General features: G+C 43.8%; 1 protein-coding gene across 4 annotated transcripts in view; it reads right to left on the reverse strand.

The window, feature by feature from the left end:
- Positions 1 to 11357: 11357 nt before the first annotated feature.
- The window catches only part of TRIO (trio Rho guanine nucleotide exchange factor), a 402248-nt gene continuing 394651 nt past the window's right edge, over positions 11358 to 18954 (reverse strand). For all 4 annotated transcript variants that reach the window (XM_067569989.1, XM_067569997.1, XM_067570009.1 and 1 more), the window contains 4 exons: positions 17416 to 17494; positions 16378 to 16578; positions 14756 to 14894; positions 11358 to 12858 (listed from right to left, as the gene is read on the reverse strand). In XM_067569989.1, coding sequence (XP_067426090.1) covers positions 12316 to 12858; positions 14756 to 14894; positions 16378 to 16578; positions 17416 to 17494 — 962 coding nt within the window. In that variant the 3' untranslated portion in view covers positions 11358 to 12315. The remainder of the gene's footprint in view (positions 12859 to 14755; positions 14895 to 16377; positions 16579 to 17415; positions 17495 to 18954) is intronic.

Raw genomic sequence — 18954 nt, forward strand, 5'->3', positions numbered from 1 at the left:
AGGTTCAACAACCGCTTCAAGTAGATCCCATTATGGAGGCTTCTATTAAAATAATTATGAAAATGAGTGCTACAATCAATAAACTAGGCCTTGTGCTATTTATTTTGATATTTTTTTAAAAATTACACAGGCCCCACATTTGCAGATTTCAATGTTCTGCAGATCTTAGTATTGACAACACAACTGCATGGTAGAAATTGCAAGAGAAAAGATGTTGGAGAAACAGAGAAGAGAACGTCCATTGGAGCCTACGTTTTTGTGGGGGCAGGAAGTCTTCGACACACATTGGAGACACAGCAGGAAATGAATGAGGAACTGAATGTACAACTATCATGTTCGTTAAATATAGACGCTTAGCTTTAAAACAATGAGGAACATTCATGGTAGGGTCCGTCCTGTTGCTGAATGTCAGAGACACTAAAAATACTTCACATTCTTAAACACATTCCAAAAGTTGGGTTGGCAAGGAGTTCCTGCCTACCACTCCAGTTAGTATAAATTATCGATTACAGCCACAAATAATACCAGTTACTCCCAAATATGTTGGAACTTCTTTCTGGAAGCCATACGGCACAGCTCTGCTGGATTTGTTGCTGCACATGCGGCTGCTGCTCTGTGTGCTGCTGCTGCTGTTGCTACTGGGGTCGTTGTGCCATGAACTGCCCATGCCATCTGAAACACTGAAGAGCACAATTTTGTTTCTTGTGCTGGGGTACATATGTTTGTCTAGCGAAGACAAAGGAGCTGTTAACTGGGTTGTTAGAATCAGACCATGCACCTCACATGCCACTCTGACACAGAACCACTGATGTATGGAGGGTCTCCAGCACCCTGGGGCCAAGCCTATATTTGCGCCACCCCCCCAGGCCTCATGTCCTCCCTGCAGAAGAGGAGGGTCCCGATGCCGCCACCCCCCCCACCTGCCCTGGGGAGAGGGGTCTCTACCTGCCGGGGGGGGCATGAAGCGCAGGGGGTGCAAATGCAGGTTTGGGTCTGCTGCCCCCCTGCAATTACCCAGTGTGCAGCGCCTGCGTCTCCAGCCCCGCAGCCCGTCGCCAGCTCGGATGGGGGACGGCCTCACCCCACCCAAGTAGGTACAGCACCAGGCCAGCCCTTCGTGACATGTGGCGGGGGAGGAGGCGCGCAGGAGCGGAAGCAGGAGCAGCTGCCCCTCAGCTTCCTGCACCCTCTGCCCATCAGGAAGGGCCAGCCCAGCGCCCTGCACTTACCTGTCCCTCCAGCCCTGCACCGGCTCAGATGGGGCTTGGCTGTGGCCTCACCCTACCAGCCTGGGGTTGGCTCTTCATGACAGATGGCCATCTGAGCCGGCGCTGGGCTGGAGCAGTGGGCCAGCCCTTCACAGGGGCAGCTCAGCGCCCCCCAACAGGCTGGCGCCCTGGGGCCTGACGCCCCCCAGTACACCACTGCACAGAAAACAAATATAACTTTTTAATTTGGTAACTGACAGTCATGAATAGCGGTAGAGGAGGAAATACAATAGTTTGCCTGTACTAACAACATTTCCACAAAGTGGATTCCAGATCTTAATGTGTGTGTGTGGCAGAGAGAACAACACCCAACAATAAAATAATTTAGTCCCCTTGAGCAAACACACAGCAATTTGGCACAAAGTTGAACGTGTAAACTAAAAAAAAAAAAGGAAAAGTTAATTTAGTTAAATGTCTCAGGCTGTCAAATGATTATAGTGAAAGCTAAAACAAAAGACAAAGTGTGAAAATTAAGATTAAATGCATAACCTTCCCTCTGCTTCCCTGCACATATACATTGCAAGTGTTTAATCATGCACTCACACTTTTAAAAAGCCACCTTTTCCTGCAAACTTCATCCATCTGTATCTCAGACAACCCTCATGGAATTCAAGATTCCCATAATGCAAATGTGCGAGAGGATTCTGCATTCAATTCCGCCGGGCACATTTCCTGGATTTTTATTGCTGAACATTAACATTGCATTGATAGAATTTTATGGTTGATTTCTGAGGAGTTTTTAAAAAGAGAAAAGTCGAAAATTGTGGCTGGAGGAGTGGCAGACAGGCTCCACACAAACTGCTGGGCCTTATTTGCTTCTAGCCAAGAAACGTGCCCCTGTTGAAATAAAGGCTATGACTCTGCACTTAAAGGAGCAGAGAAGACTGCTGTCTCTACTGATCAAGCACCATGATAACCTTGCTGAGCAGACTCCACTGTCCTAATGCCTACTGCCTTTGGTCACATTTTATATTAAGGTTCTCTTTATGAATGGCTTTGTGCTTTGGAAAATTTCCTTCTTAAAGTTTAACATTCAGACACTATCTAACCTGAACATTTTGACAGCGATTTTAGCCATTTAAAGGATTTGGACACTGGGCATCCAAAGCTCTAAGGCCACTTCAAAAAAATCTCAGCCGAAAGCAATTGTGTGTGAAGGCTGGACAAAGGGAATGGTTGGTGCATTTGCCCACAGTTCTATGCAGGGGCTCCCTACTTCCAGATTTACACTCTGAGGTCATTTATTTTGTCTGGAACAGCATCACCACCGTTGGCAGGCCTTGAAATGACAGCAGTGATTAGCGGCTTCAGGCCGATTTCTTGCTGGCTTGCCTGAGATTCATAGAACAGAGTGAGTGAGGGTGTTTATGAAACCAAGGTATAGGGCTGCTTTGCCAACAGGTCCTGCAGAGCTCTCTGTACACTGAACTCAAGCACCTTATTCCACCTCAAAGATGGAATCAATTAGGGACAGGTGTACACGGAGCTGTTGCAGAGGGGCGCGCTGAATGAGACACACCTGCCTTCTAGCTGATTGGTGGCATGAGCAATATGCAGTTTTTGTCAACACAACTCTCCCTGCCAGTGGCAGTCAGAATGAAACCTTTTAATTTCACACGTTTCTGTACAGGGGGTCTGAAAAGCACCAGCACTTGTTCTACTGGGAAGAAAAGAAATCTTTCCTGCTCTCAGGCCCTTTCCTGCAACCAGCTCTAATATGAGAGAAACCACCACACCTGATGTTACTCCCAGGGCTTACCCTGGGACCTGTCATTTGCCATTTCAGTGGAGGACAGCTACCCGTCCTCCATTTTTGTTTTAAATGGAACATTTAAAATTGAAATTTGTAAAAATGTTCGCCATATGTGAGGGCTTAAACTCCACTGCTCAAAGCGCACAGCCATGGAGCACTACAGGTAAGCAACAGGGTGGGCATGTGGGTGGAAGGGGAGAAAATACTGCGTACTGTTTTACCTCCAGTAGAGTTTATCATGGAAATGTTGACAAGTGGCAGGCAATATTTCATAGCACTGAGCGGTGACAGAAGAACCCTGAATACAGATAGTTCCTTTAAATGCTGCTCTTTTCTACACTGAAATGGCACCCATTTCACTTCCATTATCTGGATATGCTGTGTGTTAACACCAGTTCCTTTAGGCAAAACCATGAAGACAAGACATCAGATATGATACCATCAACACAACTTATTTGACTAGCCACAGTGTAAGACAGAAAGGGAACCTCTGTTTATATTGTAAACAGCATACACTTATACTACACTGTAGGTGGAAACCCCCTGACAAACCTGCAGAGAGATATTATGCCTCCAATACCTGGCCATCAAATAGGAGGGATTAGCAGGCAGGTTTCCCACCTGTCCAGAAACAGTAACCGAGGGAATCCAAAAATAAGAGTCAGCAACATGTTAAATAGCTTTTCTTTCAAAGTTTGACATGGAAGAAATATCAGCCACTGAGCAAACTTGTTTTATGCTACCCAGCCATGGGAAATAGAACCATGCATTCTGTAGCTTATTCATATAGACATTCTTTCTGTACAAACCTTTAGAAAATTATTAACTTTAATAATAATGGCATTGTATTCCACAATGTGTGTAGGGGGTTCCTCTCATTCAATCCATTTCTAGTCTGAGTGGGTTTTAAAAAATACCTTCCCCCTAACAAGATGCTGACCCTCACTTCATTATTTAAACAAAACAAGATAAAAAAATAGAAATGTCCAAGTGGCTGGGAGCAAACATGCAAAATAGATGCAGAACTGAAAACTCAGTTCAAAGTTCTGCTCCAGGCTACCCCAGTGTAAGTTTTTTCAATCTAGCGTATCTCCTACACTTCAGTAGAATTATTCCAAATTTATCTCAGAACAGGATTTGGCTCACTGTGTCTGTTGAAAAGGAGAGACTATTGCAAATAGTGTTTTCTTACAGCTGGTTGAATTTTTGTTGAATTTTGGATTTTCAATACAAAAACAGATGGAAATTTTCCACAAAAAATTCCAGTTCTTTCAACCAGCTTTTAATTTGTGTGTCCTTGATGAGGACACCTCATTGCTGAGTCCTCTCACAGGCAGCACAGAGATCTGCCTCTTTTTCCCGTTGGCAATGTCTTCAGTTACACAGCTGTACATTTTGTGTGCGTGTTTAGCACCTGGAGAGGAGTTATTCTGCAGGGGTTAGGAAAGATAAACAAGGTGAATAAATTCCTTAAAATTTGATTACTTCAGTGATTATGCAAACAACCTATACAACGTAAAGGTGAAACCTCCCCACTAATCCAACATTTACATGACTTAACACGCACCATGACTGGACTGTTGCATCACATATGCTCAAAACAGTAAGGTTTCCTCTCCTCCTGTGCCAAAATTGCATCATCCAAACCCAGAAGTCCTTTAGAATGCCCGCAGTACAGAATAGAATCTCAGCCTTGTGTGCTCTGTATGGACACGGAGGCATTTTTTGCTACAACTAGGTGTTTATTCTGTCATCCTTGGCCCTCCCCTACACTGTTGTGCCCAAGGCTTTGTTTGGTTATCACCCTCCCACCCCAAAGCCTCTGTGAGCCAGCAGGACTTTTATAGCCTGTGCCACATCCTCTCAGGCTGGATATCACCCGCCGTTCTCAGCATCCCTTGCATCTCTCTCATGGATTATCACTGACTAAAAGTATGAAGGAGAAATGATTTTAGACAGAAAATGTCAGGGAGGTGCCCTACTCTCTCAGACTTTCCATGTGAGAGAAGCAGCTACTATCTGTGCCTTTGAGACTATCCCCCAAGTTGACATCCTCCTCCCCCCAACCACAGGCAGGGATGTGTGATCCTCACCACATTTCGCTCACCCTGCTCTATGACCTCACAAGCCCATTGCAGTAACTTTCCCACCTGCCCATTGCAGGAACGCTGGATGCAGCTCATGAAGACCAGACAGGTACAAATATAATTGGCAGAAAGTTACATTTTGAAGATCAGCAGGGAGAGGTTGGATAAATCAGCTATTTATCAGGTAGTCATAAAATCCCAGACCAAATACTCAAATACATTTGGATCCTGGTACCCAAAGGGAGCTGACTGGGGAGATCCTGACAGACTTCAGTGGGTCTCTGGATGGGTGTTAGAATCTACGCATGGAGATCCTGTGTGTGTGCCTAGGGATGGTAGGAATCAGAGGCTTTATCTTGTACTTATTGGCCTTTGGGAGCTTATGGGGGGCTGCTGACATTGTCAAACTCCTCAGAATATTGACAACAACTATTTGTCCACAGCAGTGGCCCTCAACCCTTTCTGTACTGAGACTCCCTCTTCAATACTGAGCCCTCCCCAACCTGGATGCAATCCCCTCTCCCTTTTAAAAGCTGGGAAGAGCAGGATGGGCTTTTATCTCCTGGTTGCTACTCCCAGGTTGAGGACCATTGCTCTACATAGTGGTAAACTTTCATCAGACACTCCTTACCTTAGCTGAAGTACAGGTTCATTCAGAAGTTACGCTGGTACTATTTACCTAAGGGATGGAGCAGTGGCTTCAGCAAAACTCCTGGTCTGGGCAAATGCTGAATCCCAGCGCCTGCACTCGTATGATTATCCCTGCACTCAACCCCTTCCCTATAATAGGGAAGTTAACAATTAATATAAAGAATAAAAATTTGTAAGGCGACATGCCGTCCCTCCCTGTCCGTCTGGGAGGGAGGCGATGCCCCCTCGCTACAGTGCTCCTGTGGGTACCAGCTCAAAAATGGGGGATTAGTGTTGGGGCAGGGGTCCTGGCCCCTTCTGCAGGTCACAGGTGCCCCTGCAGTCTATAGCTCTGGTACTCAGGCAAGGCGAGGCAGCCGCTTCTAGCCCTAGGCCAGGCAAGTTAGCAGTCTATAGACCCAGGCCCTCAGGCAGGGTGGGGCAGGACAGGCATCTCTAGTCCTCTGCAGGGCGAGTCTGCAATGCACATAAGTCCCAGCCTGCAGGCAGGGCTGGGCAGGGAAGCAGTCTTTATATCCTAGAGCAGGGCAAACAAATAAGCTAATGGCCCGGGCAGGGTAGGGCAAACAGGGGCCTTGGAGGCTTTACAGGCCAGGATGAGGCGACCACCGCAGGGTGGTGTGGAAAAGGGGACGCAGGCCCTTCCGACTCTATTGCATCCCAGCCCAGGTCCCTACCAGTAGCAGAGGGGTCTGCCACTGAGTCAGTGGGGCTCCAGCCGCAAATCGCTGACGCGGCTGCAGGCCACAAGACCGCCAGATGGACGTCCAGCTCCCCTGGGCTACTTCCTTCCCCCTTTCCTTGGAGTACCTGGCTCTCTGGGGCACCTTCGGTCTCCTCGGGATACTCAGCCAGGGGCAGGTTCCACAGCTCTTCAATGTCGTCGGCTGGTGGTAGGTCCGGCAACTCCTTCAGGTCATCGGCAGTTGGCAACTCCTCCTGGTCCTAGGCAGCCAGTGGTCACTCCAGGTCCCAGGTCACTGGCAGCTCCTCCAGGTCATAGCTGGCAGGGGGTTGCTCTGGGTCCCAGCAGCTCTGGCAGCCCCTCGGCAGGGTTGTAGGTGGCTAGTAACTCCAGCAGCCCCTCTAGGGCCCAGGATGCAGGCAGCCCTTCCGTGTGGGATGGTCAGGCTGGGGCCTCAGAGCGGGTGGAGAGGCATCCTTCCTTTCCGGCAACCGGTGCCTGACTGAGGGAGTGGCCTCACCTTTTATACTTCCTGCTCTGCCTCTCTGCTTCTGGTGGGGCAGGCAGGGTTGTTCTGGCTCCATCTCAGGAGGAGGCCACGCCCACTCACTACAAAGTTCTTCAGGGGCTTTCATTGTTCTACATATATAGAAAGGGTACATGAAGCTTAGATCACTTCCTGGATTGGAGATGAGATGCCCCTCTCTTTCACCACCAGTTCCACCACCACCACAACTGACAGAAATCCAAAATGGAGTGCTATTTTGGCACCCATCCATAAAGCAGCAGCAACTGACTTTACATTAATATCACTATTGCCTTCCCCTAGAAACTGGACTCACCTAGAGCAGCATGGTACCATACCTGCTTTTCATTTTCACTCAGTAGGAAAGTTGTTGGCGATCTGCCTCTCTCTGCTAGACTATTGCCTGGAAACTGCTGGCTGTGGTGCTTGACCTCCCTTCAGCCATCTGTTTTTGTTACCCCCTTCCTATGCTTGAGCACCTCCCTTCTCACCACCTTCATTTGATGGGTTCACAAAGATTTTTCTCTCTGCCGTATCTGGTGTCTCATGATAAGGTTGTGAAGCAGACAACATGCCAGGAACATTCTTTCACATCTTCAGAAGAATAGTGGTACCACCATCAGGCTTATGCAGACATCTGAATCTCTTTTTTAGAAGGCCAAATGTCTTCTCTCCCACCATTCTGGTGGGTCTCTGTTGCCCCCTTGACTGAGTGTACTGGCTGGGTTGGAGAGATGTACAGATCATTACATCAGCTGTGCCCTACATTGACAAGTGTTTGTGTTCCCATGTGAAGTTGTATGGTGTGCGCACAGTAAGTGGCTTTTCTGCTCCCCCAGATCCTCACTGGATCCACTCAAACAGCAGAGGCAGGGTAACTCTCAGTACAGAGTCACAACAGGAGCCATGAAATTTGGCCCCAACTAGGAACAGAAACATCATCTTTTAACATGATGTTTGTGTCTAAGTTGGTGTCTTTCCCATATCCGGAGATAGTCTCCACCTTGAGAGCCCTCAGGGTTATGATCGTCATTCAATATGCCTAGTGCTGAGGGAAGTGGGCAATATGACAGACTCCATGCATTATCTATTTCTGTCCACGGGTAAGATGGTGTGATAATTGATTTCCTCACCGTGGCAGTCAGGACATCTTCCAGGCAATGGGTGTATAGCAGGGTGGTGGAAAGGAAGACCTAGTGGCTAGTATGTCAATGCAGTGGTGACCCAGTCTGAGACTAGGAGGGCATGGCTCCCCCTGCAACTTATCACAAAAAAGAGTTTGTGAAGATTGAGCCTGTGCCTCTGGACCACATGAGCCTCAATAAAGTCAAAGAAGGTTCTACAGGCTCACAAATCCTGTTCAGAAAGTAATGGCACCACCTGTTTCTATGCCAGAGAAAGTCTTGGCCACCTCCTCCTTTTTGTCAAAATACATTTAGAGGTCATGCTGTAGCCAGAGGTTGGTGCAGCTCCTACTCAGAAATCCAAACTTCAAAACGACCCTCTCCCTGACCTCACTGTTTCCCCCCATGCTAGCCACTGCATCCCCCCATCCTAGTCTCCCACCCTCCCCACAGCCTGTAATATTGCCCTTCTAGCCCACAAGCCCCTTATTAGCTGCTCTCATCCATGCTCTTTGCCTTTTTACCTTTAAGTCAGGTTGGAGTTCTATTTCCAGGCATGTTGTGTCTGGTGTCTAAGTGCCTTAACTTGCCCCTGTGGCCTAACTGTGTTACTTTTGGGACCAAGGATACATCTATACTGTATTCAGAGGTATGACTGCAACAAGTTAAGTCATACCCAACACAGCTTTGATCTAGCTAGTTCAAACAACAATACCAGTGAAACCGCAGCAGCATGTACTTGTGTTCAGGGATCTGGGCTTGTAGAGGCCATGCTGCCCAGGCTCCACAGCTATTTTTATTCGAGCTATCTAGATCACATCTACACCTGCTGCAAACACACCTGACTGTAACGTGGACAGACCCAACACTTAGGTAAATGTGTGTGTGTGGCGGACCTCTGCGCACATCTGAAAATTCCTGATGAATAGCCTCAAAGTATCCCCTTGGAGTGCTCAGCCTTCAAAGCGCACAGGGGGCTCGGGTACAAACTAATGTGCTCTTTGTTTAAAAAAATAAAAAATAAAAAAAAATCCTAAACCCCCAAACTTGTGGGTGCACGTGGTGTGCTCTGGAACTCAGCACAACAAGATTTCGAGATCTCTATCACTGATCTTAATTTAAAGGAATGCATTTTTATCACTGAAATCCACCAGGTGAGTAACGTCGACCTCTGCTCGGGTTAATCCTCTGCCCCCCAGTGTGGCTTATTGCCAGGCCTAATCCATTTTCCTGCTCAACACGAAGAGGAGCAGGTGTGTAATCACAGAGCAGCAAGGAGCTTGACCTTTTATCACAGAAATAACAGGTTGGGATGGGGGTATTTCAATGTCATACCACAAAGGAGACTTTCAGATAGATCTCTCGGAATATTCTGTATGTTTATTTTTGAGATTTCCATGGCAAATTGTGTGTGTGTGAAGGGAAGTGGGGGCAGGGAAGAGAGAAACAACTGGTTTTTGAAACTGGACAACAGACAATCCTGAAAATCAGGAATAGAATGCATTGGCAAGCAGAAGTGCCACATATTGAGTTACTGACCTTTAAATTCATCTTTGAATTGCAAATAAGGTAAAGACAAGAGAAAAGGGAGATATACATATTCAAAAGCTTTCTACTGGAATCCTCTGAAGGATCTGGATGGAGTTATATCAGCAATAATGAACCATCCATGGATGAAAATGACTTTTCCTCATGCATAGCATGCTCCAGATTAAGCATGAGAGTGACTGGAATATATTCCATTTTATATGATTTTGTTTTGGTCCTTTGGTTTCTTGATAAATTGTCAATGTGGCCCTTAATTGGGTGTAGTCTGTTGTATCCACATTTGCTCTAAAGCAGTGGTTGCCAAACTGGGGGAGGAGCAGTTGAAGAGGAACGTTTGGGGGTGTGTGGCAGGGCCAGCCCCCACAGGGGGCAGGGAGGGAGCACCACCCAGCCCCAGCTCTATCCCCAGCTCTGGCCCCCAGCTCCCAGGGGGGTGCGGACCCGGTATGGGGGGAGGGGGAGAGTAAGTGAGGAAAAAGTTTGGGGGCCACTGCTTTAAAGGTATACAATGCAGTGACAAGTAAGTCCCAGCAATGTAGCTAATCAAATGATGTAATCATGTAAGACTAGGATGCTGCAAAGCACTCAACACCTAATAAGAAAGGGGCAAATGGTATTTTGTGGGGCATTCTCCTGGCCTTTAAAATAAAGGTACAGTCACTAGTCAATTTAAATCTCATTCTATAGCAATGAAACTATTGCTATAGCTTCAGTGCAGAGCACCACTAAAATATAGCAAGACCTAGATCACAAGGTCTTAAAACAAGAGATATCAGGCAAATACGTCAAATATGTTTAATTTTTTTTTTTAAAATAACTGATGGCAAAATAAAATATTTACATCACATCATACTGTTTAAACACACAACGTCACTGTACAAAGAAATATACATGCAAAATAAAGTAAAAATTTAACTGAAATAATAGAGGAAAATAACACGAACAAGATGTTATGAGGTTGGTACGAATACACATCCAGTTTTGAGTTCAATTTTCTTTTAAAAAGTTTCTGTACAACTTTACAAAACAAACAAAAAACAAACAAACAAAAAGGAATAAATAGAATATAATGGAAGCGGCAAAGCTTAAAACTAACCAAAGCCAGTTTATGGCTTAAAACCCATATCTAACTAGTGTGGGTTGCAGGCTTAATTTCCTTATTTAAACATGGCATTTTGCACAGAGAAACATAGATGGCAACACATCCATGTGAACTCCTTGATGCACAGAAAACCATCTCGGTCTTTTTAAATATTTCATCACGTTAATATTATCTCAATCTTAAAAACAGTTACATAAGACACAGTTACATTACGTGTCAGGTCTTATGACCACTACTGCCTGAATGTATTTCTTCACAAAAGAGCAAAAAATTCATTGAATTATTGTACAGAAAGCAGTAAACGCAGATTTGAAAAGTCTAAAAAGTAGTAAATGTTGAGACTGATTTTGGGAAAGTAATACTTTGGCATTTTGAATAGTATAATAATAATTTAAAAAAAAATGTTACCCTATTTCTTATCCAGTTTGTAATTCGGGCTATGAATATTTAGTTATTTATTTACAATCCTTAAAACTGATAAGATTCTTTACTAAGTTTTATGCTAAAATCTCATCTTAAACTAATAATGACAGTGTGATACAATATTCCCTCCCGCCCACCCAGAAACCCCAAACACACAAACAAAACCATAAAGCTCGCCGTACTAAGTATGTGCTTTTTCTATATATTTATTACAGTTACAACAGAGGTCCTCATAAATAGTTGCATAAAATGTTAAAGCCACAACATTGCACATGATATGAAATAAAACAAAATCCCAAATGAGTGCATTTACAGTATTTTCATCTTGCTGTATACTGCTCGACAATCAGATTGGCAGGCTGGGCACCAACCCAAAGTCCTTTTCGAATGGGACAGCAAGGGCTGACCTGAACTGAAGACCCGCACAGTGGTATACCACCATTTAGGGAAGAGGGAGAGGGGGAGAAAAATTACAGACCGAAGGCAGGTAACAGTCTATATACAAGTAAGGCCTACATTTTATCAGAGCAAAACGATTCATTCTATCTGTATGCAAAAATTTTGAGATTGGATGCACTTAAAAGCAGAGTCCGATCTCAGTGCACTGCTATGTGAGATACATACAGGCGAGGCAACTGGAAAGCTCTAGGACCAAGTGAAAAACAGACATCAACGGAGGCCATATCACTGGGCAGCCAATTTGGTGAGTCTTCTCCAGGTGTGATTTGATATTTGTCCTTGTTTGTTCGTTAATGTCAACGCTTTGAACATAGGCATCTATTTCCTTGAACAAATCTTGAAAATGTTAGATAAGTTCATTTGCAAAACTCTATTTGTTTTTTTAAAAAAGGGTTTTTTTTTTGTTTTTTTGCAGAAACCTGAATAAAATACTGTTATTGTAACGCTCTTGACTGCCTTTCACAGAGTACAATGCTATAGTCCTCCACCTCAGCATAGTTTGCATTGATAGTCCCAAGTACTACTGTGTGCAGGTTTACTTGGAATGCATTTTCACACGAACATTCTAGCAGCTGATTGGCTCTATTTTTTTTTTCCCCAAAATTCAAGTCAACAGCTGATTGGCAGGAGAGTTCTATCTCCAGTCTGATTGGCAGGTGAAAGAGAATGAGAGAAAACTTCAAGCTAGGTCAAACTCTTGGCAAGAGCCTGCTCTGTAAGAAGTTTTTAATGCTACGAATGGGTTGAACATCATTCTGGTGTTTTCGCCGCTCAATGAACGAAGTCAGTCTGGATATGTCAATGCTGTCAACATTTTTGCTATTCCCCAGCTGCAGCCATTGCTCCTGAAGGGCAAGTGCAGCAGAAGGACGCTTAGCTGGGTCATCCTGAAGTAGGAAACATACAAAATCTTTGGCTTTCTGGCTAACTCCTTTGAAGTAATCATCTGGGAAACTAAAGTCTAAGCGACAAATATTCAGGCAAGTTTCCTCTACACTTTCATCCAGGAAAGGAGAGACGCCACTAAGAAGGACATATGTGAGCACTCCAGTGCTCCAAACATCTGAGGTTAGGGAGACAGGATTTCCAAGGATAATTTCAGGAGCTGCAAACTCTGGGTTCCCAAGTAACTGGTGGATATAATAGGTGGTATTGAGCTGAACTGCATCTCCAAAGTCAGCCAGTTTTATTGTTGGCTTAGCTGAGCTCTGATCCACCAGAATGTTTTCAGGCTAGAAAATACAAAGAGAAAAATGGTATACATCTTTCAAGTAAGTCTAGTACACATCTAAAGCCCTAGGTTACTGCATCCCAACAAGCATTGTCAGCTGAGGAGCACAGCAAACATTTACAAGCTAAGAAGGTTATCATGGTTAGCGCCACAAAGCTCCTACATCATTCTATCAAGCTCCTTAAAGTCCCAAAACAATCCTGTAATGGTCTGCAGGATTCCTTCAAACTGTAACATGTGATCATCAAGTTTTAGGTGCTCACACATTAATGACCCAGGAAACACAGTCCTGCCTGACAAGTCAGCAAAACTTCACAAGAAGAACCAGAGTCCTATAGCACCTTAAAGACTAACAAATTTCTGCGGGCATAAGCTTTCGTGGGGCTGCAACCCACTTCATCAGATGCAGTGGAGATGCAGATCTTCGTCAGATGCAGATGCAGTGGGTTGCAGCCCACGAAAGCTTATGCCTGCAGAAATGTGTTAGTCTTTAAGGTGCTACAGGACTCTTGTTGTTTTTGCTGTATACAGACTAACATGGCTACCCCTCTGGAACTTTTCACAATAAGAGTTCTGAATAGCTCCACGGAAAACTGGAACCCTGCAAACCTGCATTTTGCAGACCCAACAACTTTTGACTGGTACTATGTATATAATACTCACTGACTACTTGCCTCATGACACAGGAAAACAATAAACTGCACACATTTGAAGACTGGGTAGCATGTCAAAGATTTTTTTTAAACATGAAAGTGTCCCTTAATGTTTACACGTCCTTGGGTTGCTATTTATTTTACAATATAAAGGCAGCTGAACTGAGCTGAAGTTTAAATCAGTCTAACTGTGGAAACCACAGGGACTCTTACAAGCACCTCCTAGAAGCAATGAGGGAAGGTGAAATTTTTATTGTGGTGTTAGATAACTAACTCATCATGTTAACTAAAGAAAAGTTACTTACCTGTTACTGGATTTCAAGTAGACCCCCACTTTGGAATTTACCCGTGCACTCCATAACAAGCCCAGAAACAACTAGAAAACTCTGACTTTTTTGGCCCACAACAACCATAGATCAAGTCAGTTTTTTTAATTAATTAATTTTTTAACGACGAATGGGAATTTGGGGCGTGATGGTACAGCCTCTTTTTTTTCTCTTCTTTTCATGTCAAGAATTCAATCTGCAGAATTGAGTCTAAAGCCCCTTGCTGCCTAACTGATCCTGCCTACATGGAGGATCTATTGACACCAGATTCCCCACCTAGCCGAAGAGTGGGTGAGAGGAAGGGCCAGTAACATGCTTCAAATCCAATTTGAAACCCTCAAAGATTCTTCCATCAAAATGGATCAGATATGTATGGGCCCAAACAGTGAAACCCAGATGGATGGAACAAAAATCCAGCAGATGCCCTTCATCCAAGCACCTCAGACAGAGTACAAACAACAGAAAAGGAGAATTTGGGAGCCACAAGAAGAGCAGTCCTTGAACCCAATTTTCACAGCAGATTCTGCTGTTTCAAGTAGAGAAAATGATCTCAATAGCAAATTCCCCAGGCAAAAAACAAGCAAAGAAATCACCAGCATATTACACAGAGTCCAGCAACTAGTTACCATTTACAGGGAAAGAAACCCTAACAAAGGGGACCACGAATAGTCAACAAGCTAAGTAGGAAGAAGCTGAGGAAGTTAAGACTGTCTGCTTTAATGGCTGAAAATAGCTTAGGGTACATGGATGGGATGGTATTCCTACCACTTCTTCATATAACCTTGGAATGAGCATTTCGTGCTCCTGGCAAAGGTTGCCTGGCTCTCAATGGGCAAAACTTTCTAGGAGACCCATGCTTGTATGCAGCATGATCACCATCTGCACTGATAACACTCCAGGAGTACCATTTGAACCTCACCTTTAGGTCCAGGTGTGCTATTCTGCAGTTGTGAAGATACTGTACAGCTTCCAGAATCTCTCCCATATAGAGCCTGATCTTCCCTTCAGTGAGGTTTCCCCATCGCACAACACAGTCTAGAAGGCGACCCTGGTCAGCCCTATTGAAATACAAGGGTTACATTTCATTGTAACACTAAAATAGCAACATTTAAAAATATATATCTCCTAATTATAATGTTTCAAAAGCATTTTCAAGTTAAACTGTCCTTATCTTCACCAAGAGCCTCAATTAATTCACTCTCTGTCTACTGATTAGAAGTTTAATCTTATTTTTCTTGAAGTCAAATGACAAATTCTATGCCCCTCGAGATTAATCTGTCTGCATTAATCATATAGCACCATTAAGAGAAGATTATTATTCTGAAGCATATTTTGGAAGGGGGACACTAATAAAGGAAAGGCAGTACTTTAACCAGATAAAAGAAATGCCTACAAAACTGTGCAATGCTCTAGTTATTTTTTACGTGTAGGTTCATTCTATTAGGAATTAAAAAAATACTAGTAGAATGCAGGCAGTGCAAGAGCACTGCCCTAGAATGAATGGCTTTATTCAACTGAAGCTACGCTGGCAACACAGCAAATCCCTTTTCTAGTTTTAGTACTGAAGTGCCCTGATGTATTCACGCAGTTTTAATCTACTGACTTTCCACTACACAGACCTGTATCGATAACTCAGAAAATGGCTCACAAAAATGTAATAAAAAATATTATGGTGCCTCCATTTTTGGTGCCCAGTCTGAGACACTAACATTCGAGATGCCTGATTTTCATAAGGTGTCGAAAGAACCAAACACTGAGGCACCTAAAACCATCAGACTCTTTTGAAACTCTTGGGCACCATGTTCATGTTAGACATGTGGAGAACCTGTATTTTGAACCCCTTTGAACAGTGGGTCAACATAAGTACAGATAGAATCTTTAATGCTTGTGCTGCATTTATATAGAGGAAAAAACCTTCTGAGCATGAGAAGGGGGGTGGAGGGATGGTGAGCAGGGAAGCACAGAATTATTGGCCTTATTAGGATGCTGTGGAAGGATTGCCCTGGCCACCACCCAGTACAGTTTATATTGAAATGTGGTAGACTGCAGCCTCAGGAAGAGAGGAACAAGACATGGTTGAGACAAGACAAGGTGAGATGAGTAGTCTAGGCACATCAGCATTTTAGAACATTACTCCATCCACATCTCACTCCTGTACCAAAGCGGTTTACACAATTTCAGAGCAAGACTGTTAACAGGATCTCATCTACATCACAATGGTCATCCTGTCCTCTCCTTATCAAACCCTTCTGATGGGGACTTGTTTACAAGAGATTTTAGTTGGGGAAACTATAAACCAGTCAGGGCCTCTGCTTTCTATTACAGAAAGATGGAACATTTTGGCAAAAATTAGGACAGTACTTCCATCTCTAAAAATAGAATCTGAGAGCTCCAGGATTTTATCTAAGCACTCTAGAAGATTGGTGAAATCCTAAACGTCTTCAAAATCATTCACAAACTACTACAGTACTCCGGTATAAGAAATCAGTTGCATGAAGATTATGCATATATATAAAGTGCTGTTACTTAGAGCCCACATACATCTCTAATACTAAGATGTAGCTGGAGGAAGTTTCAAAGGTATCTAGAAGGCCAACGAGCTGGGGATGCTGGAGATTCTGCATGACTCCGAGTTCATGGGTAACCTGGTCTCGTTTCATCAACTTCTTGTTCACAAACTTAGCGGCCACTGCTCGCTTGGTTCCCTTCTGATCACATTTCTTAACGACAGAAAACCTGCCTCTGACAAACAATTAAAAGAAGAATTAGTTGAGGGCAGCGCTACAGGACCAAAAACCGTACAAGATTTTATTAGAACAAATGTTCTGACCGTGTCCAATGGGACCTCACACATAGAGAAGTTTGACTACATTCAAGGATGTTAAGTATTATTAACAGTCTACAAAATTGGTCTTGATAACTAAGTAGCTGTTGTCAAAAATCCTTCTGAATTTCCAGAAGAGTAAAATCAGAATTTGATCTGTTTTCTAGAGTGCTACAACTAGGTAAAACAAATAGATTTGAGTTTATGAAATCCACCTGTGCACTAGCTGTCAGACCACTTAAAAAAAAAATTCTTGGGCAATAATCCCCAGGCAGGGGGTGGAGTGGGGGGAGGAAGGAGAAGAAGAGGGAAAGGGTTTGTTGGAAAGACTAAGACACTTAACTAAGGGAGGGCTGTATAATCTTCTGGAGCAAGGGAGTGCTGTACAATTGTATGTACAAGCATTTGGAGAACTTCTGCAATTTTTCATAAAACATGTGCATACACCTTCTAATTTAACCCAGGAGTAGAGTTTCAGCATAAACAAAATTGCTTTTGTATTTACGCTGCGTCATCTAGTTATGGTAGGATTTTAGCATTATGTGACTTTTTCTTCACAGAGTGAGCAATTCTGTGTTCTGTTTTTGACTCAAAAATCATTGCTACAAATAATTTTAAACTTCAAGAAGATTTCATAAAGAAATGATCTGAATCAATGTTGTGTTTTGACATTTCTCTTTCACCCTTCAGAGGCTAACACACACGCTGGCTGAAGTTTCCAAACTTCACAATGAAATGGCACGATTAAGTCATACCTGCCAAGCTCAGCCACTTCACTGTACAGGGAATCAAAGTTGTCTTTCCAGATTACCATGATCCCATCACTTCCAGGACCTTAACGGAAAGACAAGTCAAATTATTTCTAGTACAAAAAAAACATTTTCAGCCTTAAATGAAACACATATTAAAAATGGATACTCCTCAGAATTTCATGGTTGCCATGACAACCACGGGACTGTTTCAGGTAGTTGTAAGCTGGACAAACTCTGGAAATGGTGCATTATTTGGCAGTGGATTTTGAAGGAATGAATACTCCTCCGTCATGGAGTGACCACTGTCTGTTTTGGTTTGAGGTTGTGATGCATATATCCTGGAAGAGTGACGGGCCTGTTTGGGTGGCGCCAGTGATTTTCAGGCAGCCTTGAGGGATAAGGTTGTTCTTCTGATTGACCACTCTTGATGGTTTGATAGGACTTCATTTCAGCAATGGAGAACAAAATAATTTTCTAATGGCCTGCAAATACCCTCTCTTCTGGCTTTGTCCTACAGGTCATCACACAAGTGACCTGAAAAAGGATGCAAGAAGTTGTCTGCAGGGCCAGTGACTGAAGTCTCACATGACTCTGAAGAACTGTGACAGATTTTATGATCACATGCTGTGACCTTGCAGAAATAGAAGTGCTTTGCCGTAAAATTTAGGAGCTGGAATCTTGTCTTTACAGGCTGGTGAAGCTGAATAAGGAGAGGCACTGGGGTCCCTCTTTATTAAGACTATCAGCATTTCCCTTCAAGGAGCTGAGGGGGATTAGGGAAGCAGGCTGACACTGTGAGGCTAATGGTCCAGAAACCCACACTTGATGCTGTCAGTCTGGCTTACTGTAGACTGGTATCCAATCTCCAATTTTTGAACAAGGTTCATGAAGAAAGTTGTGGCAGGGACACTAGCAGTTTCTTGAGTTCTAAGATTTGCTTGACCCGATCACATCACATTATCAGCCCAAGTGTGGGGTAGAAATTGTATTGGTTGCACTAGCTGTTTATTTACTCCTAACAGTAATTAAACGGATGACGTTTCCATACTGATTCTTTTTTCTATCTGCAGCAGCTTTTGCTACCATTGATTATGAAGCTTCCTTTACTGGTTCACTGATCCAGGCAGGGGGCAGTGGAATTCTTCTTGAGTGGCTCTGTTCTCATCTCTCCAAGACCCTGGAAGATAACTGTAGGCAATCATTCCTCTGTGCTGAGGATTCTTTCCAGCAGGATACTACCCTAAAGTCAACTGCATATGAAGCGACTGGAAGCACCAGTGAGGCAACATGGGCTGCAGTGCATTCAAGTATACTGACAGAACAGCAGTGGAGCAAAATCTATTCAATATAGAATTTCAAGCTTGGATAACGGCTAGCTGGCTGTGACTTATTTGGACAAGTGTGACATAATCTTCCTGGGTTTGAAGAAGAAGCCAGAATAATAGGTGGGACTTATATTGGGGCCCCTTATTAAGGGAGTGCAATTGCTATTTATAAAAGACAGGTATGTAACTTGAGGGTGTCGTTAGATCCTGGGCTCCT

Source organism: Emydura macquarii, unplaced genomic scaffold (genome assembly GCF_026122565.2).
Source record: "Emydura macquarii macquarii isolate MOO-44397 ecotype Brisbane River unplaced genomic scaffold, CSIRO-AGI_Emac_v2 contig_320, whole genome shotgun sequence".
Classification (NCBI taxonomy): Eukaryota; Metazoa; Chordata; order Testudines; family Chelidae; genus Emydura; species Emydura macquarii.